Here is a 25,318-nt window from a genome sequence, read left to right as displayed (position 1 = left end):
TTGCAGAGCTCTGAGATGCAGAGGGATCTGGGTGTTCTCGTGCATGAATCGCAAAAGGTTAGTTTGCAGGTACAGCACGTAATTAGGAAAGCTAACAATGTTATTGTTTATTGTGAGGGGAATTGAATACAAAAGTAGGGAGATTATGCTTCAGTTATACAGGCCATTGGTGAGACCACATCTGAAGTATGTGTACATTATTGGTCTCCTTATTCAAGGAAGGATGTAAATGCAGTGGAAGCAGTTCAGAAAGGTTTACTAGACTTATACCTGGAATGGATGCGTTGTCTTATGAGGAAAGGTTGGGCAAGCTGGGCTTGTATCTGCCGGAGTTAAGAGTAAGAGGCAGCTTGATTGAAACATAAGATCCTGAGGTTCTGAAGGGTCTTGACAGGGTTGATGTGGAAAGGATGTTTCCTCTTGGGAGAATCTGGAACCTAGGGGTCACTGTTTAAAAATAAGGGGTCACCCATTTAAGACAGAGATGAGAAATTTTTTGTAAGGGTCATGAGTCATTGGAACTCTCCTCCTGAAAAGTTGGTGGAAACAGAGTCTTCGAATATTTTTAAGGCAGAGGTAGATAGATTCTTGATGAGCAAGGGGTGAAAGGTTATTGGGGATAGGTGGGAATGTGGAGTTGAGGTTACAGTCAGATCAGCTGTGATCTTGTTGGATGGTGGAGTAGGCTTGAGGGGCTGAGTGGCCTACTCCTGCTCCTAATTCGTATATTCATATGATTTTTTTTTTTGTTGGCCATTCGTATAAGGTTTTTGTGCACACCTTAATGTATAGAGGTTACATACAGATCACCTCATTTCTGACCTGTATCACCGCAGCTCAGTAACCAATGTCTAGAACATCCACAAGCAGATAGTGGGAATTTGCTGTCTTGTTTTTATCCTGCCTGTGTGAAGCACCTTAACCTTGTTCGGAACCACTCCCAGTAATGTGAATAAATGTAGGTCATTACATGGGCAATTGTAGATATGAATCCCGTAACTTCACAGTTCAAGATGGAGCACAACAGATCATCAACATATTGCTGTACAATGTATTTTTTAACAACTGTTAATTCCAGTATTGTTTGCTTTAGATTATGCTGATAGAGAGATTTTTTTTTCCAAAAGACTATTCCAGTCAACCCACTCAGCAGGTCTGTGTAGTTTCAGAACAGAAATGCGTAATGTCCTCCTGGCAACCTCCAGCCTTAATCAAAAGTATTATATTTTATCCACTGTAATACTTGGGGTTACTTTTTTTTTTTAAAGGAAGAGACCTACAATCTTTTTTACTTTGTGTTTAAATACAACATACAGGTTGCAGAAACATATTGGGCAAGTTATCATTTGAGTCAGTAAGTTGTGGGTTTTAGACCCACTCCTGAAATTTGAGCACAAATAATCTCATCTCACCTCTGGTTCTTTTGCCATTTACCTTAAATCTATGCCCTCTGGTTACTGACCCTCCTGCCACTGAAACTGTTTCCTCTTATTAACTCTCATCAAAGCCATTCATGACTTTGAATGCTCCTGTTAAATCTCCTTTTACCGTCTCTGCTCTAAGAACAACAACCCCAGCTTCTCTGGTCTGTCCATGTAAATCTTCCCTTTTCCCTGGTATTCTAGTAAAACTTCTCTGCACCCTCTGAGGCTTTGACGTCCTCCTTAAAGTGTGGTTTCCAGATTTGGGCATAACCAATGATTTTTATAAAGGTTTAGCATAACATCCTTGCTTGTGTACTCTTTGCCACTGTTTATAAAGCCAAGGGTACCATATATTTTAACAGCCTTATCAACTAGTCCTACCATCTTCAAAGATTGGTTTATGTGCACCCTAGGTTTTTCTGTTCCTGCGCCCCTTTTAAAATTGTCCCATTTAGTTTATATTACTTCTCCTAATTCTGATTAAAATGCATCATTGCATACTTTGCATTAAATTGCATCTGCCATGTGTCTGCCCATTTCACTAGTCTGTCTATTCAACAGTACTTCATTGGCTGTGAAGCTGTTTTGGATTTCCTGGCTCACCACAACCCTCTTGAGGGCAATTAGGCGATGGGTAATAAATCCTGGACTTGCCGGCAACAGCCGTGTCCCATGCAAATAAAAGTCATGCATGTTGCTGTATAAATGTAAGTTTTTAAATTCTTGTTAAAATGTGCAGGAGGGACAAGCAAAGATGTAAATTATAGAGCAAGTTATTCAAATTAAGTTTTTATGGGAAGTGTTGCTTCTTTATGAAGTGCCTTCTCCACCTCTTGCTGCCAAAGCATATGGGGATGAATGTGTTGCTCATAGGGTGAGCCCACTGTGCCATTGGGAATTATGGAAATATTTTCATGAATAAAATATTGATTTTCATAAGTACAACTAAAAATAATTCCAAACATATATTGTGAAATTTTGAGAGGATAATTTCAAGTAGGTGTAGAAAATGTGTAGCAGGTCTGCAGATATTGAAAGTATCTTCACAGGTTGCTTCCTCAGTCAGTATTGCGAAAGTTCAGTTTAGAGCACCATCTACTGGAAGTTAATTGCACCACATTTTGGGTGTAAATTCTGTTTGAATTGGATATCCCACTACATAGAAATACAGAAAAATGCAGTGAGTTAAAAAAAATATAGGTGGTGAAGAGCAAAGACCCATAATGCAGTATATGAGGATCATTTAATAGAGAGAAAACGGTAATAAATGGGTAATTTTCAGCTTGGCAGGCTATTACTAGTGGAGTGCTGTAATGTTTGCTAAGTTTGCTGACAATACAAAGCTAGGTGAGAAAGCAAGCTTTGAGGAGGACAAAGAGGCTGCAAAGGAATATGGAGAGGTTAAGTGAGTGGACAAGGTGACGGAGTATAATGTGGGGAAATGCAAAATTTATCTGCTTTGGTTGGAAAAATGGAAAAGGGGGTGCAGCAAAGGTTCGCTAGATTGATTCCTGGGATGAGAGAGTTGTCCCATGAGGAGAGATTGAGTAGGAAGGAATTTCTGGAGTATTATAGTTCCTGTACACCTCAGTGATTTCTTTGCAAATCTACTCCTCTATCTCCTTCCCATTATTTGGTCTATAAAATACACCAACCAGCGTTATCGCTTCATTGTTTCTTAACTCCAGCCATAGAGATTCTGTCTTGACCCCTCAAGAACATTCTCTTCCCAGCATTGTAATCACTTCCTGAATCAAAGCTGTTACCCCTCCTCCACTTTCTCTTTCCCTATCATCCCTGAATACCTTCTACCCAGGAAAATTAAGCTTCAGTCCTCCCTTTAGTCTACTCAGGTTAGATTTTTGGGCACTAAGGGAATCGAGGGATATGGGGACAGGGCGGGAATTTGGAATCGACATGCATTAACCTTGCTCTGAATGGCAGAGCAGATTTGAGGTGCTGTATGGCCTGCTACTACTCTTGCTCATATTTCTTATATCATCAATGTCAAAAAGAATAGAAGAGAGAGCAATGATTAGTTGATACCATGCTCGAGTTTAAAAGCCAGCAGTTTGCTGGCAGGAAGGTAGAGTGCCCAGACTTGGGGATCCTTGGGAAAACATGTCTTTTAGTAGAAGACTGATTCTTGTTGACTTCAACACAGAAGTAACGGTGTGGAGATTAGTTCAGAAAAACCATGTCTACATAACCTGAAATGGAGAAGTTAGAGCTGCCAAAGAGAGGTTGTCACCTGCTTTCCTGTTGTTCCATTCGAACAGTGGGGCTGTTTTGAATTTTCTCTCACTTTACTTTTCTCTTGTGTTAAAGGAGAACCTGTGACAATATATAGGCTTGAGGAGAGCTCACCAATCAGTCTGAACAATAGCATGTCTTCCTGGTCACAACAAGGGCGATGTGCCAAGATCGAGTTCTTAAGCAAAGAAGAAATGGGAGGGGGATTGCGACGAGCATTAAAAGTGGAGTGCACATGGTCTGAATTCGATGTACTAAAACCAGGTCAGCTGTATATTGTGAAATCTTTTCTTCCTGAAGTCGTAAATACATGGAAAAGAATCTACAAGGACGATACTGTGTTACATCTGTGTTTGAAGGTAAATGCTTATCACTCTTCGAGGTATATATTTTTGCTTTCTTCATGCTGTGAAAGACTCAATGCTGTAGCTCTGAGCTTTTAATTTTGTAGCAGCTGCTGCTTATTTTTCCTTCTGTTTTTATACCACTTGCTGTAAATATTACGGTTTACAATCCAGTGGCAATGATTGCTGACAGAAAAAATGGCTGGCCCAATTCTTAATACAAACACACAAATTAGGAGCAGGAGTAGGCCACTCGGCCCTTCGAGCCTGCTCTGCCATTCAATAAGTTCAACTGATTACTCCACATTTCCACCTACCCCCGATAACCTTTCACTCCCTTGCTTATCAAGAATCTATCTACCTTAAAAATATTCAAAGACTCTGCTTCCACCGCCTTTCGAGGAAGAGAATTCCAAAGACTCATGACCCTTAGAAAAGATTTCTCCTCATCTCTGTCTTAAATGGACGAACTCTTATTTTTAAACAGTGACCCCTAGTTCTAGATTCTCCCACAAGGGGAAATATCTTATCCAGAGCCACCCTGTCAAGACCTTTCAGGATCTTGCATGTTTCAATCAAGTCACCTCTTACTTTTCTAAATTACGAGCTTAGCTTGTCCAATCTTTCCTTGTAAGACAGTCTACCCATTCCACATATCATTCTAGTAAACCTTCTCTGCACTGTCTCCAAAGCATTTACATCCTTCCTTAAATAAGGAGACCAGTACTGCACACAGTACTCCAGATGTGGTCTCGCCAATGCCCTGTATAACTGAAGCATAACCTCCCTACTTTTGTATTCAATTCCCCTCACGATAAATGATAACATTCTATAAGCTTTCCTAATTACATGCTGTACCTGCGTACTAACCTTTTGCGATTCATGTACTAGAACACCCAGATCCCTCTGCATCTCGGAGCTCTGTAATCTCTCACCATTTAGATAACATGCTTTTTTATTCTTCTTTGCTGATTTTTACATTCAGTCCAATCTTCTGACCTGCCTCCCATCGTTGTGCAATTATAGGCGGCTGCTTTAAGTTTGATACTACCTTTAACTGTTTTAGTTAACCACAGATGACGGGTCCCACCCTTGGAATTTTTCTTTCTCATTGAAATGTATCCTATATATTCTGAAATATCCCCTTTAAATGTCTGCCACTGCATCTCCATTGACCTATCGCTTAGCCTGATTTGCCAGTTCACTTTAGCTAGCTCTGCTTTCATGCCCTCATAATTGCCCTTATTTAAGTTTAAAATACTAGTCTTGGACCCACACTTCTCTCCCTCATACTGAATGTAAAATTCCTTCATATTATGATCGCTGCTACCTATGGGCGCCTTAACTGTGAGGTCATTAATTAATATCTCGTTGCACAATACTAGGTCTAGTATAGCCTGCTCTCTGGTTGGCTGCAGAACGTATTGTTCCAAGAAATTATCCCGAAAACATTCATTTCGGCTACCTCTGCCTGTCTGATTTTTCCAGTCTATATATGGGTTAAAATCCCCCATAATTATCGCTGTACCTTTCTGACAAGCTGCCATTATTTCTTCCTTTATACCCCATCCTACAGTGTGGTTAATGTTAGGTGGCCTGTACACCACTCCCACAAGTGACTTCTTTATGATTTCTCATTTCCACCCAAATTGCTTCTACATCTGGTCTCCTGAACTTAGGTCATCCCTCTCTATCAAGCTAATATCATTAATTAACAGAGCTACCCCTCCACCTTTTCCTAATTTCCTGTCCTCCTTAAATGCCATGTACCCTTCAATATTCAGGTCCCAAAATGTTGTCCTGCAGCCATGTCTCTGTAATGGCTATCAGATCGTACTTATTTATTTCTATATGCGCTCTCAGTTCATCTGTTTTGTTTCGAATACTACGTGGCTTCAGATACAGAGCCTTTAGTTTTGTCCTTTTTTATTTTTGTAACCTCCAGCCTTATCTGTTGATTTACTCTTAGATTTGTACGCTCTGTCCCTTCCTGTCACAGTCTATTTTTAGAAACTTGGAAAAGCAGGAGCAGGAGTAGGCCATTCGGCCCTTCGAGCCTGCTCCACCATTCAGTACGATCATGGCTGATCATCCAACTCAGTAACTTGTTCCCGTTTTCTCCCTGTATCCCTTGATCCCATTAGCCCTAAGAACTATATCTAACTCTTTCTTGAATATATTTCATGATTTGGCCTCAACTGCTTTCCATGTTAGAGACTTCCATAGGTTCACCACTCTCAGGGTGAAGAAATCTCTCTTCATCTCAGTCCTAAATGGCTTACCCCTTATACTTAGACTGTGACCCCTGGTCCTGGACTCCCCCGCCATTGGGAACATCCTTCCTGCATCTAATCTGTCCAGTCCTGTTAGAATTTTGTAAGTTTCTGAGATCCCCCCTCATTCTAAACTCTAGCAAATACAAGCCTAATCGACCCAATCTCTCTCCATACATCAGGCCTGCCATCCCAGGAATCAGTCTGGTGAACCTTCACTGCACTCCTTCCATAGCAAGAACATCCTTCTTCAGATAAGGGGACCAAAACTGCACACACTACTCCAGATGTGGTCTCACCAAGGCCTTGTATAATTGCAGCAAGGCATCCTTGCTCCTTTACTCGAATCCTCTCGCTATGAAGGCCAACATACCATTTGCCTTCTTAACTGCCTGCTGCACCTGCATGCTTACTTTCAGCGACTGGTGCACAAGGACACCCAGGTCTCGCTGCACCACCACCTTTCCCAGTCTATCGCCGTTCAGATAATCTGCCTTTCTGTTTTTGCCACCAAAGTGAATAACCTCACATTTATCCACATTATACTGCATCTGCCATGTATTTGCCCACTCACTCAACCTGTCCAAATCACACCGGAGCTTCTCTGGAGCTCACACTCCCAGCCAACTTTGTGTCGTCTGCAAACTTGGATATATTCCATTTAATTCCCTCATCTATATCATTAATATATATTGTGAATAGCTGGGGTCCTAGCACTGTTTCCTGCTGTACCCCACTAGTCACTGCCTGCAATTCGGAAAAAGACCCATTTATTCCTACTCTTTGTTTCCTGTCTGCCAACCAGTTCTCTATCCATGTCCGTACCTTACCCCCAATTCCATGTGCTTTAATTTTTCACGCTAATCTCTTACGTGGGTCCTTATTGAAAGCCTTCTTAAAGTACAAATACGCCACATCTACTGGTTTTCCCTTATCTATTCTACTAGTTACATTCTCAAAAAATTCCAGTAGATTTGTCAAGCATGATTTTCCTTTTGTAAATCCATGTTGACTTTGTCCAATCCTGTCATTGTTTTCCAAGTGCTCTGCTATTACATCTTTTATAATGGACTAGCATTTTCCCCACTACTGATGTCAGGCTAACCCATCTATAATTCGCTGTTTTCTCTTTACCTCCTTGTTTCAATAGTGGGGTTACATTAGCTGCCCTCCCATCTGTTGGAACTGTTCCAGAGTCTATAGAATTTTGAAAAATGACCAGCAATGCATCTACTATTTCTCGTGCCACTTCCTTAAGTACTCTGGGATGTAGATTATCAGGCCCTGGGGATTTATCGGCCTTCAATCCCATCAATTTCCCTAACACCATTTCCCTACTAATACTGATTTCATACAGTTCCTCCTTCTCACTAGATCCTATGTTCCTCAACATTTCTGGGAGGTAATTTGTGTTCTCCTTTGTAAAGACAGAGCCAAAATATGTATTAATTGGTCTGCCATTTCTTTGTTCCTCATTATAAATTCCCCCATTTCTGACTGTAAAGGGACCCACATTTGTCTTCACTAATCTTTTTCTGTTCACCTATCCATAGAAGCTTTTACAGTCAGTATTTAATGTTCTCTGCAAGCTTACTCTCATATTCTATTTTCCCCTTAATCAATCCCTTTGTCCTCCTTTGCTGAATTCTAAACTTCTCCCAATCCTCAGGTTTGCTGCTTGTTCTGGCCATTTTATATTTCTCCTCCTTGGATCTAATACGATCCCTAATTTCTTTTGTAAGCCACGGTTGAGCCACCCCTCCTGTTTTATTTTTGAGCCAGACAGAAATGAACAATTGTTGTAATTCATCCATGCGCTCTTTAAATGCTAGCCATTGCCTATCCACTGTCAATCCTTCAAGTAATGTTCCCCAATCTATCATAGCCAACTCGCGCCTCATACCTTCATAGTTTCCTTTATTTAGATTCAGGACCCTAGTCTTGGAATCAACTCTCCATCTCCATCTCCCTCGCTCTCCCCCCTCCCGCCCTGCTCCTCTCTCTCTGTCCCCTCCTGCCTTGCTCCACTCCCTCTCTCTGGGAAGGCTGTCTTTTTAAATGGTCTCCTACAGAAGACCTCAGAGTTTATTTGAAAAGGTTTGATTGTTGGGAGGGCACTAAAAGATCCCAGATCTTTGGTGCTTCCTTATGGCATTTAAGGTACCTTGGTGGGAGATGAAAAAATCCACTAAGTTTTGTTTTCCATTTAGTTTGCATGTTACTGGAAAATGTGGTTGAACAGAATAAAATATGATCTATAAATAGTGAATGGTTTTGACAACTTGTAAGATTTGCATGCTGATAAGGGTTGCTAGTGCTGGAAAATCAACTTCTCTATTTCAAGCAGATAATGTTAGTATCAGGTATTCCCAGGTCAGGTATAACCCAGGCAGATACAGAGTGAAGCTCTTTGCACACAGCTTCAACCTGGGAAGATTACCCACTCTCACAGCATGTGATCTTCCCTTTTACTACACCAGTCACCCTGTTGCTATTTGGAGTGGGATTGCTGGATAGTCCTGAGTTAGGGACAGTTTTGTGCTGTAGTCTAAAGGAAACTGAACTAAGATTGATCAATACCACTTATCACAAAATAGTTGTACAGAAAAAAATCATTTGAAGAGGACAAAGATTTTTTAATCCTGAATCTGATTAAAAGTGTGGTATATTCATAGTAAGGATCATGCTGGTCACACTTCAGATTTTGTAGCATGTTTTTTCAGGTTACTACTTGAAAATTTGGCGGCACAAAAATGTAATAATCATAGGAAAATGGGATCCTGCCAAATAAAGCACGACCTACATATTGTATTTGTTTTAATTTATTCGTTTTGTGGGATATAGGCATTGCTAGCAAGACAACATTCATTGCCCATCCCTAATTGCCATGGAGAAGGTGGTGGTGAGTTACCTGATTGCAGTACAGAGAGAATGCTGGACTGAGGTACCATCTTTCAGATGAGACATTGAAACAAGGCCCAGTCTGCCCTCTGGTGACTATAAAAGATCCCATGGCACTATCTGAAATAGAGGTGGGTGACCTAGCCAACATTTATCCTTCAGTCAACATTACCAAGACAGATTATCTGGTCATTTATGTCATTGCTATTTGTGACGCCTTGCCTGCCATGTTTCCCTACACTGCAACCCTGAGTACGTGTCTACCCCAGAGAGTTGTCGATGCTCCATTGTTGAATACATTTAAGGCTGGGATAGACAGATTTTTGGTGTCTCAGAATCAAGGGGTATGGCAAGTGGACGAGAAAGTAGAGTTGAATCCTAAGGTCAGCCATGATCGTTTTGATTGCCGGAGCAGGCTGGATAGGTTATATGGTCTATTCCTGCTCCTATTTCTTGTGTTCTTGTATGTCAAAAAGGACTTCATTATGAAATGCTTTGGGTTGTCCTGAGGTTGTGAAGGACCATACGTAAATACAGGTTCTTTTACTGCATATGCAGTGCTGCTTCTAAACTTTTTACATCGAAGTTTGGCATGCACAGTATTGATAGACCTCAGCACTGTGGTACACAAAGCAGAAAGCATTACATCTGGTGTGCATGTGCCCAAGTGCCTTTGAAATTTGGCATTCTTGCATCCGTCCTGATGAGCGCAAGACGAAAAGCTTCGACAGCTTGTCTTTTTTCCAGTAATACTTTTGTTTAATTAATGAGAGTAGTCCGGTCTGACCAGCATAACCACTAATAAAATATGCTTGACTACTGTGCACAATCAATTATGATATAAATGCTCACTCATTTTTATTATTGAAATAATCAAATCTCTGGGGCAAAAAAGGCAACAAAATAAGCACGTGTTCTCTCTCGCACACTCACATGCTCTCTTGCTCTGTGCTTCAAACAGAATCCTATTTACCAGTCCCAGAAGGGCAGCTTCAATGTGAGTCAGTGATTCCTGACTCTGCTTACCTCTACAATTGCTGGGAAAGGGGGATGGCTAACAGAATTGATTTCATAATAAAAACAGAAAATGCTGGAAATACTTAGGTCTGGCATCATCTGTGAAGAGAGAAAGAGAATGAGTTCAAATCCCATCATAGCAGTTTGAAAATTAGAATTGACTAATTGAAATGATTCCATGTTTTATTTAAAGCAACTTTCTTGAATAGGGCTATTACAGTAATGAAACTACTGCTGAAGGAACCTTTATTATTGTACTGATGCTATGTGCCAGTGTGAGTTGACAACGCCAAAAAAAAGTCTCATTCCCCCACCTCCAAGACCTGGAAGTTCCTGAGAGCTGCTGGCAGTGTGATAGAGTAGCATCACATCAGGCTGTCAAATAAAAATACATTATCAAAAATAGTACTCTGTTCTAAAGGTATGAAGAACATGCCATGCTATTCTTGGATAAACTGTTGATATGGTAAAGACTTGCACTGATGTTGCTTAATTTAAATTAAAAATTAAATTATTTCAAAGTCCAGTGGTGAGATTGCACTTTTAAAGGTATTTGGCAGAAATTGTGCAGTAATTCTGCATTGTTACTGTTCAGTCTTAAAATACAATTTTCTGTTAATTTTCACCAATGGCTGGGAACTAAACCATTAATAGAATGTCAAGCGTAACACTGCAAAAGTAGCTGCATAATAACTGAAAATGGTTCACTTGAGGTTGATTAGTGGGCCTGGCTTGTTTTTTGTTGGTGTTAAATGAATCTTTTTAAGTCTTGAAGGAAATACTTGTGCTTCCTCATGGAATTTGTTGCCAAATAGATTTAGAATCACCCGTTATTGGTCATCAGTCTGGCTAAGAAAATGAGTATTAATTCATAAGAACCTACATTCCCAGAACCTACTCAGCTAATAACATTTAACATTCGAGTCAGTGACTACTCTTGATCTAGTGGAAGCTCCAGTGTATTTCATCTTGTAATAGATGCTCTGTTTTAGAAGTTACTGTATATGTTGCTTATTCTTTCATGCTCAGGAGATTCAGCAGCAGAGGGCTGCACAGAAGCTTGCTTTTGCCTTCAACCAAATGAAACCAAAGACCATTCCATATTCTCCAAGGTAGGTTGAAATAATTGAAACATTATCTATAACATGTACAAAAATCTTGCTCTTGCAAACACTGCCAACTTTTTGCGTTATAAATGTATATGCCTAATCTAGATTTCCAAAATACATTTTTAGTGTCTTTCACCATTCCCTTTGTTTTATTTTCCATGTAATTAATTAAAGCACAGGTTGGACACAGAGCAAATGCTAAGACTACAGCATTGAATTAAATTTTTTTTTTTATTCGTTGGTGGGATGTGGGCGACGCTGGCCAGGCCAGCATTTATTGCCCATCCCTAATTGCCCTTGAGAAGGTGGTGGTGAGCTGACTTCTTGAACCGTTGCAGTCCATGTGGCGTAGGTATACCCACAGTGCTGTTAGGAAGGGAGTTCCAGGATTTTGACCCAGCGACAGTGAAGGAACAGCGATATAGTTCCAAGTCAGGATGGTGTGTGACTTGGAGGGGAACTTGCAGGTGGTAGTGTTCCCATGTATTTGCTGTCCTTGTCCTTCCAGTTGGTAGAGGTCGCGTGTTTGGAAAGTGCTGTCTAAGGAACCTTGGTGCGTTGCTGCAGTGCATCTTGTAGATGGGACACACTGCTTTCACTGTGCGTCGGTGGTGAAGGGAGTGAATGTTTGTAGATGGGGTGCCAATCAAGCAGGCTGCTTTGTCCTGGGTGGCGTCGAGCTTCTTGAGTGTTGTTGGAGCTGCACCCATCCAGGCAAGTGGAGAGTATTTCATCACACTCCTGACTTGTGCCTTGTAGATGGTGGACAGGCTTTGGGGAGTCAGGAGGTGAGTTACTCGCCTCAGGATTCCTAGCCTCTGACCTGCTCTTGTAGCCACGGTATTTATATGGCTACTCCAGTTCAGTTTCTGGTCAATGGTAGCCCTTAGGATGTTGATAGTGGGGGATTCAGCGATGGTAATGCCGTTGAATGTCAAGGGGAGATGGTTAGATTCTCTCTTGTTGGAGATGGTCATTGCCTGGCACTGTGTGGTGCAAATGTTACTTGCCACTTATCAGCCCAAGCCTGGATATTGTCCAGGTCTTGCTGCATTTCTACACGGACTGCTTCAGTATCTGAGGAGTCACGAATAAAACTGCTTTTCACCAAAATTAATGTTAAATAAAACATAGCACAATTCTCTTCAGAGAAACGATTCCAGCATTGAATAACAGAATCTTCAACGAGTGCTAATCAGTGGTTTCTGATCTTGATTCCTCATGGATCTCTAGCAGTAGAAGTCACATCCTATTTATCAATCCAATGCAGTGATCAGCTATTTCCCAACCCAGTATTATTTCCAAAGTAAGATCTATGTAACTGTCCTCCCTTCTGAAATTGCTGAAGCTGATGAGAATAACACGTGTCATTTTCTATTATTTCGTTCTATACAGCATTTTTCAGTTGAGAATAGACAAACTCACCTGGAATAAGAGTATTTCAAAAAAACAATTTTGTATTTATTTAGCATCTTTTAATATAAAATGCCCCAAGATGCTTAAGGATGGCACTAAATGATCTGCATGATACACAGCATAGTAATGACTGTTTATGGACTGTAACGTCTAATTCTGGGATTGACGGTATGAATGGCTGCAAAATTATGAATCATTGCTCCTGTTGCATCCAAGAATTTATATATTGTTTTTGGAGCAAAAACTTGAGGTTGTCTGGTTGCTGTCTCAGTATGCTGAATGTTTTAACCTCAGGTTCCTGGAAGTGTTCCTTCTGTACTGCCATTCAGCAAGCCAATGGTTTGCAATTGAGGAGTGTATGACTGGAGAGTTCCGGAAATTCAATCATAATAGTGGAGATGAGATCCGTCCAAACAACATGCTGGAGGAGACCATGCTTGCCTTTAGTCATTGGACTTATGAGTATACCAGAGGTGAACTGTTGGTTTTGGACTTGCAGGGTGAGTGCAAATAGCTTCTGTTAAACTGAAGTAGTTTGTATCAATTAGTAGTGATTTGTGCTTTTGACATTCTTTGTTTGTAAACCAATACTATACATAATTGGTCATTCTAAAATTACTCCTAATAGCTTCATCTTTGAATTTGAGAATTGCATTAGATACATTTTTACTGGGAGCAGTCAAACTTAACCACTTTGAAGATTGATAAAATGTAGAAATTGGAACTTTGCACTAAATTGCCAGCATTCAGAGTTGCAAAAAAACCACACATGGTATTAAGACAAAGCTTCTTCATAGGGTTATTGACCAAATAGACAAAAAAAAAAATCTAGAGCTGGTTATGGAGAGAAAGAGGTTTGGATCTCTGGAGCAGGCAATGTTTGGACTGAAGAATCTTTTCTCTCCCCTTCCACTGAACAACACAAAACCTGATGTCCTAGTCCCCAAAAAAGTGAACTTGCATTTCTCAGGTATTTTATATATTTAACACAAGTGTACAAATAGGCAGATGTTAATCCCAGAGACTGAGCAGTCTTAGTGTAAAGACATCACCAAAAGGCAGAAACCAAACAGGAGCTATCTTTTTTGCTCAGGATAGTTATGTGCAGTTTTAAGGAGTCTGATTGCAAAGCCTAGATACTTTATTAATGCATTATGAACGATGTAATGGTATAATTTTGTACATTTCCTTTTGTAGGTGTTGGGGAGAACTTGACTGATCCTTCAGTGATAAAGTCTGAGGAGAAACGGTAAGTATTAGTTTATATACAGCCTTTTTCCCTCAACAAGTGGTTGGCTTAGAGTGCAGTAGGTCTGTATCAAAGGCCATTGGCTATGTTGGTATTGGCAGTAGCAGGGAAACTAGTCGGAATGTAATTGGCCTCAATAAAACACTGGTTAGAACTCAGCTGGAATACTATGTTCAATTCTGGGCACTTCAGAAAATATGTCAAGGCTTTGGCGAGGGTGCAGAAGAGATTTACTTACATGGTCCAACGATGAGGGACTTCAGTTATCTGGAGAAGCTGGGATTGTCAATGGAGCAGAGAAAATTAAGAGCACGTTAAATAAAGTCATGAACAGTTTTGATAGGGTAAATAAGGAGAAACTTTTTCCAGTGACAGAAGGATCAGTAATCAGAGGACACAGATTTAAGGTGATTAGCAAAAGAACGAGAGGTGACATGAAACTTTTTTTTACACAGTGAGTTGGCATGATCTGGAATGCATTCTGAAAGTGTGGTGAAAACCGATTCAAAAGTAATGTTGAGAATTGGATAAATACTTGAAGCGAAAAAAATTACAGGGCGAAGGGGGAAAAGTAGGCAAGTAGGATTAATTGGATAGCTTTCAAAGAGCTGTCACAGACATGATGGGCTGAATTGCTGCCTCCTGTGCTGTCAGTGTTCACCTGAAATTAAAATGATCAGTTGAGCATGTTTATGGAGTTGACATTGCCATTAGATTAGTGACCTTACAGACTGAGCAAGGGGCTGTATTCTGCAGTGAGTACCTGTATCTCGCTGCAGCTCTGGACTCAGCTTGTAATAGGAATGTTATAGCTAACAGGTTCTATGATAGAATAGGGGCATTAGTGCCAGCCCCATGCTTTAATTGGCTTCTATTCCTTCTTCTCAAAATTACAACATTAAATTATGGTTTGCAATATTATCACTGCCAAGAATGTAATTGCGTAAGTCACATGATGCATTCCTGAGACAAAGAACAGTACAGTACAGTACAGCACAGGAACAGGCCATTCGGCCCTCCAAGCCTGTGCCGATCTTGATGCCTGCCTAAACTAAAACCTTCTGCACTTCCGGGGACCATATCCCTCTATTCCCATCCTATTCATGTATTTGTCAAGATGTCTCTTAAACGTCGCTATCGTACCTGCTTCCACCACCTCCCCCGGTAGCAAGTTCCAGGCACTCACCACCCTCTGTGTAAAGAACTTGCCTCGCACATCCCCTCTAAAATTTGCCCCTCTCACCTTAAACCTACGTCCCCTAGTAACTGACTCTTCCACCCTAGGAAAAAGCTTCTGACTATCCACTCTGTCCATGCCGCTCATAACTTTGTAAACCTCTATCATGTCGCCCCTCCACCTCCGTCGTTCCAGTGAAAACAATCCGAGTTTATCCAACCTCTCCTCATAGCTAATGCCCTCCAGACCAGGCAACATCCTGGTAAACCTCTTCTGTACCCTCTCCAAAGCCTCCACGTCCTTCTGATAGTGTGGCGACCAGAATTGCACGCAATATTCTAAGTGTGGCCTAACTAAAGTTCTGTACAGCTGCAGCATGACTTGCCAATTTTTATACTCTGTGCCCCGACCGATGAAGGCAAGCATGCCGTATGCCTTCTTGACTACCTTATCCACCTGCGTTGCCACTTTCAGTGACCTGTGGACCTGTACGCCCAGATCTCTCTGCCTGTCGATACTCCTAAGGGTTCTGCCATTTACTGTATACTTCCCACCTGCATTAGACCTTCCAAAATGCATTACCTCACATTTGTCCGGATTAAACTCCATCTGCCATTTCTCCGCCCAAGTCTCCAACCGATCTATATCCTGCTGTATCCTCTGACAATCCTCATCACTGTCCGCAACTCCACCAACCTTTGTGTCGTCCGCAAACTTACTAATCAGACCAGCTACATTTTCCTCCAAATCATTTACATATACTACAAACAGCAAAGGTCCCAGCACTGATCCCTGCGGAACACCACTAGTCACATCCCTCCATTCAGAAAAGCACCCTTCCACTGCTACCCTCTGTCTTCTATGACAGAGCCAGTTCTGTATCCATCTTGCCAGTTCCCCTCTGATCCCATGTGACTTCACCTTTTGTACCAGTCTGCCATGAGGGACCTTGTCAAAGGCTTTACTGAAGTCCATATAGATAACATCCACTGCCCTTCCTTCATCAATCATCTTTGTCACTTCCTCAAAAAACTTAATCAAATTAGTGAGACACGACCTCCCCTTCACAAAACCATGCTGCCTCTCGCTAATAAGTTTGTTTGTTTCCAAATGGGAGTAAATCCTGTCCCGAAGAATCCTCTCTAATAATTTCCCTACCACTGACGTAAGGCTCACCGGCCTATAATTTCCTGGATTATCCTTGCTACTCTTCTTAAACAGACTCATGCACTCTTTGATTTGAAGCAGTTTTAATGCCACTAAGTGCTAGGGTCTCTCTTTTCAGATAACCAACTTGAAATGTCAGACCTGCAAGTCCTGTGTTTTAACTGCTTTAATCAATTTACAATACCTTAAATTGGAAGTGGGAAAATTTAGTTTATTAAATTATATGGCACAGTCCATTCTTAATCTACATTTAAGTGCATAGTATTTCTTAATAAATGGAAATCATATTAACTGCATTTATTGCAGTTCGTAATGTGTGAAAGACTTGGTGTCAGTCACATGCTGTTGGCACTTATGGTTTGTGCATCTTTTTAATGCTTCTGAAAGAAGTCCTGTAACCCTTGGGTAAAGTCCACTGCATTGTTTGATGGAATGGTCAACTTTTGAAGCCTTGACTTCAGTTGTATTTATGACTACTGCAGATTGTGATCATTCGTAATGGTTAGCCAATGTCAGTCACTAAATTAGGTGGCTTGTAGCTGCGTAATGTTAATACTGTTTCTCCAAATGTCACAAGTAAGCTGACAACAGCTAACCCATGAGGAAGTTTGTGTGCTTATTAGAGTCATAAAGTCGTACAGCATTGAAACAGGCCCTTCGGCCCACCGCGTCCATGCTGACCATAATGCCTATCTATACTAATCCCACCTGCCTGCATTAATTCCATATCCCTCTATGCCTTGCTAATTCAAGTACCTATCCAGATGCCTCTTAAATGTTGCTGCTGTTCCTACCTCCACCACCTCCTCAGGCAGCTCATTCCAGATACCCACTATTCTTTGTGTGAAAAATTTACCTCTTTGATCCCCTTTAAACCTCCTCCCTCTCACCTTAAATCTATGCCCTCTAGTTTTATTCACCCCTACCATGGGAAACAGACTCTGGCTATCTACCCTATCTATGCCTCTCATAATTTTATATACCTCTATCATGTCCCCTGTCAGCCTCCATCGCTCCAGGGAAAACAGACCCAGCCTATCCAATCTCTCTTTATAACCTTGGCCCTCCAAACCAGGCAACATCCTTGTGAATCTCTTCTGCACCCTCTCTAGCTTAATCACATCTTTCCTGTAATGCAGCGACCAGAACTGCACACTGTACTCCAAATGCGGCCTAACCAACGTTATGTACAACTGTAACATGACTTCCCAACTCTTGTACTCAGTGCCTCAGCCGATGAAGGCAAGCATGCCATATGCCTTCTTCAGCACCCTGTCTACCTGTGTTGCCACTTTCAGGGAACTATGTACTTGCACCCCAAGGTCTCGCTACTCAACAACACTCCCCAGGGCCCTGCCATTCACTATATATGTCCTGCCCTGGTTTAACTTCCCAAAATGCATCACTTCGCACTTGTCTGCGTTAAATACCATTTGCCCATCCCTTGCCTACTTTCCCAGTTTATCTATATCCTGTTGTAACCTTAGACAACCTTCTTCACTGTCCACTATACCACCAATTTTGGTGTCATCTGCAAACTTACTAATCATGCCCCCTACATTCACATCCAAGTCATTAATATATATGACAAACAACAGAGGGCCCAGCACCGATCCCTGCAGCATACCACTGATCACCGGCCTCCAATCTGAAAAACAACCCTCCACTACCACCCTCTGCCTCCTATCACCAAGCCAATTTTGTATCCAATTTGCTAGCTCACCCTGGATCCTATGTGGTCGAACCTTCTGGACCAGCCTACCATGCGGGACCTTGTCAAAGGCCTTGCTAAAGTCCATGTAGACAACGTCCATCACCCTGCCCTCGTCAATCCTCTTGGTCACCTCCTCAAAAAACTCAATCAAATTCGTGAGACATGATTTCTCACACACAAAGCCATGCTGACTATCCCTAATCAGACCTTGCCTTTCCAAATGCATATAAATCCTGTCTCTCAGAATCCCTTCCAATAACTTTCCCACCACTGATGTAAGGCTCACGGGCCTGTAGTTCCCTGGCTTATCCCTGCCGCCCTTCTTAAATAAAGGCACATTAGCTATCCTCCAGTCTTCCGGTACCTCACTGTGGCTAACGATGATACAAAAATCTCTGCCAGGGCCCCAGCAATCTCCTCATTTGCTTCCCATAGCATCCTGGGATACACCTGGTCAGGCCCTGGGGATTTATCCACATTAATGCACTTCAAAACCTCCAACACCACCTCCTTTGTAATGTTGATATGCTCCAGGATATCGCTGTTCCCTCCCTTGAACTCACTAGCTTCCATGACCACCTCCACGGTAAATACGGATGAGAAATATTCATTTAAGACCTCGCCCATTTCCCGTGGCTCCACACATAGATTACCACCATGATCCTTAAGGGGATCTACTCTCTCCCTAGCTACCCTTTTACTCTTAATATACTTATAGAATCTTTTAGGATTCTCCTTTATCTTATCTGCCAGGGAAATCTCATGGCCCCTTTTCACCCTCCTAATTTCCTCCTTAAGTGTACTACTACATCCCCTATACTCTTTGAGGGACTCGCTTGATCCCAGCTGCCTATACCTGACATATGCCTCCTTCTTAGTCCTGACCAGACCCTCAATATCCCTCGTCAACCAAGGTTCCCTAAACTTGCCAGCCTTGCCCTTCCATCTAACAGGAACATGCCGGCCCTGAACTCTTCCTATCTCACTTTTAAAAGCCTCCCACTTGCCAGACGTCCCTTTACCTGTAAACAGCCTCTCCCATTCAACGTTTGAGAGTTCCTGTCTGCCATCGAAATTAGCCTTCCCCCAGTTTAGGACTTCAATCTGAGGACCAGTCCTATCCTTTTCCATAACTATCTTGGTTAATAGAGTTATGGTCACTGGTCCTAGAGTGCTCCCCCACTGACACATCAACCACCTGCCCATCCTCATTTTCTAAGAGGAGGTCGAGTGTAGCCCCTTCTCTAGTAGGGCCATCCACATACTGCTTCAGAAAACTATCAACTATCCTGGACACACTTCACAAATTCTTCCCCATCTGATCCCTTAGCACTAAGGCAGTCCCAGTCAATATTAGGGAAGTTAAAATCACCTACTATTACAACCCTATAATTCCTACACCTATCTGTGATTTCCCTACATATATGCTCCTCCACTTCCCTCTGACTATTGGGGGGCCGATAGTATGATCCCATCAAAGTGATCACCCCTTTCTTATTTCTAAGTTCTACCCATATGGCCTTACTGGACATTCCCCCCGGGATATCCTCTCTAAGTACTGCCGTGATGTCCTCCCTAATCAATAGTGCAACTCCCCCTCCTCTCTTACCTCCACCTCTGTCACAACGGAGGGATCGGTACTCTGGAACATTGAGCTGCCAGTCCTGTCCATCCCTCCACCACGTTTCCGTATAGCTATAATATCTCAATCACATGTACCGATCCATGCTCTGAGTTCATCTGCCTTACCTGTAAGGCTTCTTGCATTAAAGTAAATGCAGTTTAGCCTACCAGACCTTCCACGCTCCCTGTCCTACCCCTGCCCGGCCTGCCTACTGGATTTGCTTGCGTTAACCTCTACATTTGCCTCAACTATCTCATCGGAGAGACTAAGAATAGTGGGTATCTGGAATGAGCTGCCGAAGGCAGGAACAGTAGTGACATTTAAGAGGCATCTGGACAGGTACTTGAATGAACAAGGTATAGAGGGATATGGAATTAATGCAGGCAGGTGGGATTAGTATAGATCGGCATTATGGTCGGCATGGACGCTGTGGGCCGAAGGGCCTGTTGCTATGCTGTACGACTCTATAACTATAATTCTGCTGCTACTGATGGCCCACAGCGTGCTGCTAGATTTGTGCTGAGTCTATCACACTTAGCATGGTGGTAGTGCCACACAACATGATGAAGGGTGTCCTCAGTGTGACAACAGGAATTCGTCTCCACAAGGACTGTGCCGTGGTTACTCCTACCAATACTGTAATGGACAGCTGCATCTGTGGCAGGTAGATTGAGAGGATGAGGTCAAGTAAGTTTTTTCCTCTTTTTCCCTCTTGGTTCTGGCAAATGTGTCCTCAGCCAATTCGGTCAGTAGTGGTGCTACTGAACAACTCTTGGTGATGAACATTGAAGTCCCGCAAGCAGAGTAAATTCTGTGCCCTAACTACCTTCACTGCTTCTTCAAAGTGTTTTCAATATGGAGGAGCACTGCCTGATCAGCTGAGGGATGGTGGCGTGTGATCATCAGATTTCCTTGCCCCTGTTTGACATGATGCCATGAGACTTCATTTAGTCCAGAGTCTTTGTTAAGGACTTCCAGGGCCACTTCCTCCCGACTGTACACCACTGTGCCGCCACCTGTGGTGGGTCATTCTTGCTGGTGGGATAGGACATACCCAGGGATGGTGATGGAAGAGTCTCGGATATTTGCTGTAAGGTATGATTCTGAGAGTATGACTGTCAGGCTGTTGCTTGACTGATCTGTGGGACGGCTCTCCCAATTTTGGCACAAATCCCCAGACGTGGCACGGTGGGCCTTTGTCATTTCCTGGTGGTTCCATCTGTTTTTTTAATTCAACTTTTTTCTCTTGCGGTTTGGTACAACTGAGTGGCTTGCTAGGCCATTGCAGAGGGCAGTTAAGAATCAGCCGCATTTCTTTGGGTCTGGAGTCACATTTAAGCCAGACAGGGTAAAGATGGCAGATTTCCTCCACTGAAGGACATTAGTGAACTAGATGGGTGTTTACAATACTCTATTTTCATGATATTAATGAGACTAGCATTTTATTCCAGATTTATTTATTAATTGAATTTAAGTTCCCAAGCTGCCATGCTGGGGTTTGAACTCGTGTCTCCGGAGCATTAATTTGGGCCTCTGGATTACTAGTGCAGTAACATTACCACTATGCTACCGTTCTTTTCTCCAGCTCCTTTGGACTTTCCTTCCTTGGTTCCATTCTTTCTACTCCAATTGTAGCTTCTGTTGCTACCTCATTGTCACCTCTAGTCCCCCAAGGATTTATCCTTGATTTCCACCCCCACCCCCAACAACTCCTGCCCAACAAACCTTGAGGTCACCTTCCACAGTACAGTTGGCTGTCAGTGGTGAACTGTTCCACCTCAACCCTGCAGTACAACTTTTGTACCAATCTACATGCTTGGCATCTAGTCTTTGAACTGTCTCACAGTCCAGCTAAACATTGGGATGGCCAAAGCCTTTGTCTTCGGTCCCTACACAAATTCTGTACATTTGCCATTGACTTTCTTCCCCCATCCTGATCTGTTTGCTGTCCTGTAGAACTCCAAGCTAAGCATCCAAACCCATATCCTCTACACAAAAACAGCATACCTCCACCCCTGGAACATTGTCTGCCCCTGCTCATACCTCAGTTTAACACATGCTAAAACCCTCATACAGTCCTGACCCCCCTCCCCAGATTCAATAACTCCACTGTCCTCCTAGTTAGCCTATCTTGCATCCTCAAGCTTCAGCTCATCCAGATCTACTGTCCATCTGCCATCCTGCCCTGTCAACTTGCCCATCACCCTTGTTCCTGCTGCCCTGTATTTACTCCTGGTCCCCCAGAGCCTCAAATTTAAAGTTCTTATCCTTGTGTTTAAATCCCTTAAAGGCTCCCTTTCTTGTCTCTGACTTCCTGTAGCCTTATAACCTCTTGTGCGCCCCCAATCTTTCCCTTGCCCTGTCACCCACCTTCCTGCCCAAAACTGGTAGCTATACTGCCAGCTGCATAAATCCCTAAAATCCCTCTGCCTCTCTACCTCCCTATTCTCCTTTTAAACCCAACTGTTTGACCAAGCTTTTTGTCACCCCTCCTAAACTTCTTTATCTGTTTTCCTCACTCTTCTGTGAAGATCCTTGAGATGTTTTCCTACTTTGAGGCAATTTATAAATGCTCTTAGTTGCATAGAAGTTACAATACCGAAACAGACAGTTCAGTCCAAGAAGTCCATGTTGGTGTTTATCTCTCTGTGCGCTAGTCCTAATCTCAAACCTGTCCTGTTCCTATATCCCTTTATTTCCCTCCCCACCCGACTGCACCCCCCCCCCCCCCCAAGCTCTCTTTTCCTTCAAACGCCTATCTAAACTATTGTTAAAAGTTGACATGGTCTCTGCTTCATTCACTAACTCTGGTAGTACATTCCAGTCTCTCAATCTTTTGTGTAAATAAAAAAAAATGTTTCTCATACTTGCTGTCCTAAATATCTTGCATTTAATCTCTTATCTAGACCCCTCAACCACTGGAAACTTTGTCTACATGGGTGGGAGCCATGTTTCAATAACACTGTCGCCATTAAGTCTGAAGGTTATGCATTCAAGCCCCATTTTGGACTTGAGCACGTAATCTAGGCTGACCGTTCAGTTTTGTGCAGTGCTGAGAGAGCTCTGCACTGCCAGAAGTGCAGTTTTTTTTTAGAAGAGATATTAAACCAAGGCTCTATCTGCCCCTTGGGTTGGTGTAAAAGATCCTGTGTACTGGTTTTGAAAGAGGGCAGGGGGAGTTCTCACTCTATGTCCTGGCCAACAGTTATCACAACCATTATCTCTCAACCAACATCATAAAAACAGATTATCTAATTTATCTCATTGCTGTTGGTGGGATCCAGCTGTGCAAAAATTGGCTGTCCTGTTTCCGTTCATTCTACAGTTACTACATTCCAAAAGTATTTAATTGGCTATGAAGCTTTGAGTAGCTCTGAGGTTGTGAAAGGTGTTATAAAATGCAAGTTCCTTCTTACTACTCTGTCCTATCCCTTAATTTTTAAGCATTTATCAAATTGCTCTATTATCTACTTGGTTCTAATAAAAACCACCCCAGTGTTTCTTCGTATTTGTATTTCCCTCTATCAAGCAGTATCCTAATGAACTTACAGCACATCCTGTTGCCTCAACATCCTCCTATAGTGTAGAAAACAAAACTGCACACAGTATGTTTCTAGCACTCCAAATATCTCCTTACTAAGGTGCTCACCATTACATCTTGATGTTTATAAACGATTCCTTGTTGCCATAAAACCCAGAATTACATTAGCTGATTTATGGCCTTATCCACTTGTGGTGCTGCTTTTAGTGTCTTGAGGTATGCAGCAAGAGACAGTTGTAAGGGAGTCTCTCTTCAATGTGTTTCACTGCTGAATGATCTAACTGAGGCTGAGTATTTTGCCAGTTGGGAAAAGCCATTGTATGAAATGTCGTTGAATGTTCTGAGATTGCAGACAGACTTGAAGCTTCCAGCTACCTTATTAACATTGTGAGATAATCACCAAATTGACTTTTATGCCTAGGTGTATTCATGGTGTTTCTTTTTCAGGTCACATGACATGGTATTTGGACCTGCTAATTTGGGAGAAGACGCTGTTAAAAATTTTCGGACTAAACACCGTTGTAATTCATGCTGTGGGAGGCTGAAACTTCCGGGTAAGATTTTACTGGCGTGCTTTTCTTTTTCTCTCCAATGTGACCTATGCTGGGCAATAATTTCCTAAGTGTTGGTGACCCTGACACCTCACCCAACTAACAATCCTCTTAATGAGTCAGATAATGACTAGGTTATTTGAAACATCCATTGTATGTTTTCACCAGTAGCAGCTGAGTAGAACAGGAACTCTGACTATTGGATTTCCTTCCTTAACTTGTTGTCAATTGTAGATCCCTTTATCTGAGATTTGGGCGGCGCAGTGGTTAGCACCGCAACCTCACAGCTCCAGGGTTCTGGGTTCTGCTTGTGCAGAGTTTGCAAGTTCTCCCTGTGACGGCGTGGGTTTCCGCCGGGTGCTCCAGTTTCCTCCCACAGCAGGTTGATGGGTAAATTGGCCATTGTAAATTGCCCCTACTGTAGGTAGGTGGTAGGAGAATTGTGGGGATGTTGTAAGGAATATGGGATTAGTGTAGGATTAGTATAAATGGGTGGTTGATGGTCGGCACAGACTCGGTGGGCCGAAGAGCCTGTTTCAGTGCTGTATCTCTCTGACTAGCTCAACAAAAAGCCATAGGAGCAAGAGGAGGCCATTCAGCCCCTTGAGCCTGTTCCGTCATCCAGTGAGATCATGGCTCATCTGTGACCTAACTCCAGGTATCCACTTTGCCCCAAATCCTTTAATACCTTTGGTTAACAAAAATCCATCAATGTCAGATTTAAAATTTAACAATTGATCTAACATCAACTGCCATTGTGGAAGAGAGTTCCAAACTCATACCACTCTTTGTGTGTAGAAGTGTTTCCTAATTTCACTCCTGAAAGGTCTGGCTCTAATTTTTAGACTCTACCCCCCAGTCCTAGACTCTCCAACCTGTGGAAATGGATTTTCTCTCTCTACCCTTTCTGTTCCCCTTAATATCATTAAAACTGTGTTCAAATCACCCCTTAACCTGCTAAATTCCAAGGAATACAAGCCTACTTTGTGTAATCTGTCGTCATAATTTAACCTTTGGCGTCCAGGTATCATTCTGATAAATCTACACTGCGCTCCCTCCAAAGCCAATATATCATTCCAAATGTGTAATGCCCAGAGCTACTCACAGTGCGAGGATTGAATCTGAGCGATTCAATGCCGCAACGTATTTACCCAGAGTGGAGTTGCACAATAAAAACAATGACTTGCATTTATCTAATAGCTTTAATGTAGAAAAGGTGCCAAGGAATAAAAGATTGGACACCAGCTGGAAGATCTCTTTTCTGATCTGACACAGTAATCCTTGGTCAAATCAGCTGAAGGTGACTGTTGGCCCAATTTATTTTTATTTTATTTTTTCCCTTTCACTCCTGCAGCAGCTTGTTGCCCCCATGACTTCTCAAATAGCTTGGTTTAGGGAAGTTGTTTCATTACTTAATTGCTGCAGATTCACATTCCATCATTCTGTGGTACAGCACATAGAACTAGAGAAATTAGGAGCAGGAGTAGGCCATTCAGCCCTTCGGGCCTGCTCCACCATTCAAAAAAAGATCATGGCTGTTCGTCTAATTCAGTACCCT

At 42.3% G+C, this 25,318-nt stretch overlaps 1 protein-coding gene across 6 annotated transcripts in view; it reads left to right on the top strand.

Moving 5' to 3' along the window:
• trpm7 (transient receptor potential cation channel, subfamily M, member 7) overlaps window positions 1–25,318 on the top strand; it is a 208,811-nt gene that overhangs the window by 175,765 nt on the left and 7,728 nt on the right. For 4 of the 6 annotated variants that reach the window (XM_068018326.1, XM_068018322.1, XM_068018325.1 and 1 more), the window contains 5 exons: window positions 3,753–4,036; window positions 11,242–11,324; window positions 13,032–13,237; window positions 13,935–13,986; window positions 23,657–23,763. In XM_068018326.1, coding sequence (XP_067874427.1) covers window positions 3,753–4,036; window positions 11,242–11,324; window positions 13,032–13,237; window positions 13,935–13,986; window positions 23,657–23,763 — 732 coding nt within the window. Of the gene's footprint in view, window positions 1–1,985; window positions 2,127–3,752; window positions 4,037–9,138; window positions 9,423–11,241; window positions 11,325–13,031; window positions 13,238–13,934; window positions 13,987–23,656; window positions 23,764–25,318 lie in introns of those variants that run through there. The other 2 variants (XM_068018327.1, XM_068018328.1) reach the window with 2 other exon arrangements.

Source organism: Heterodontus francisci, chromosome 38 (assembly GCF_036365525.1).
Source record: "Heterodontus francisci isolate sHetFra1 chromosome 38, sHetFra1.hap1, whole genome shotgun sequence".
Taxonomy (NCBI): domain Eukaryota; kingdom Metazoa; phylum Chordata; class Chondrichthyes; order Heterodontiformes; family Heterodontidae; genus Heterodontus; species Heterodontus francisci.
The sequence above is the reverse complement of the archived record's forward strand: the minus strand, read 5'-3'. Positions and strand labels throughout refer to the sequence as shown.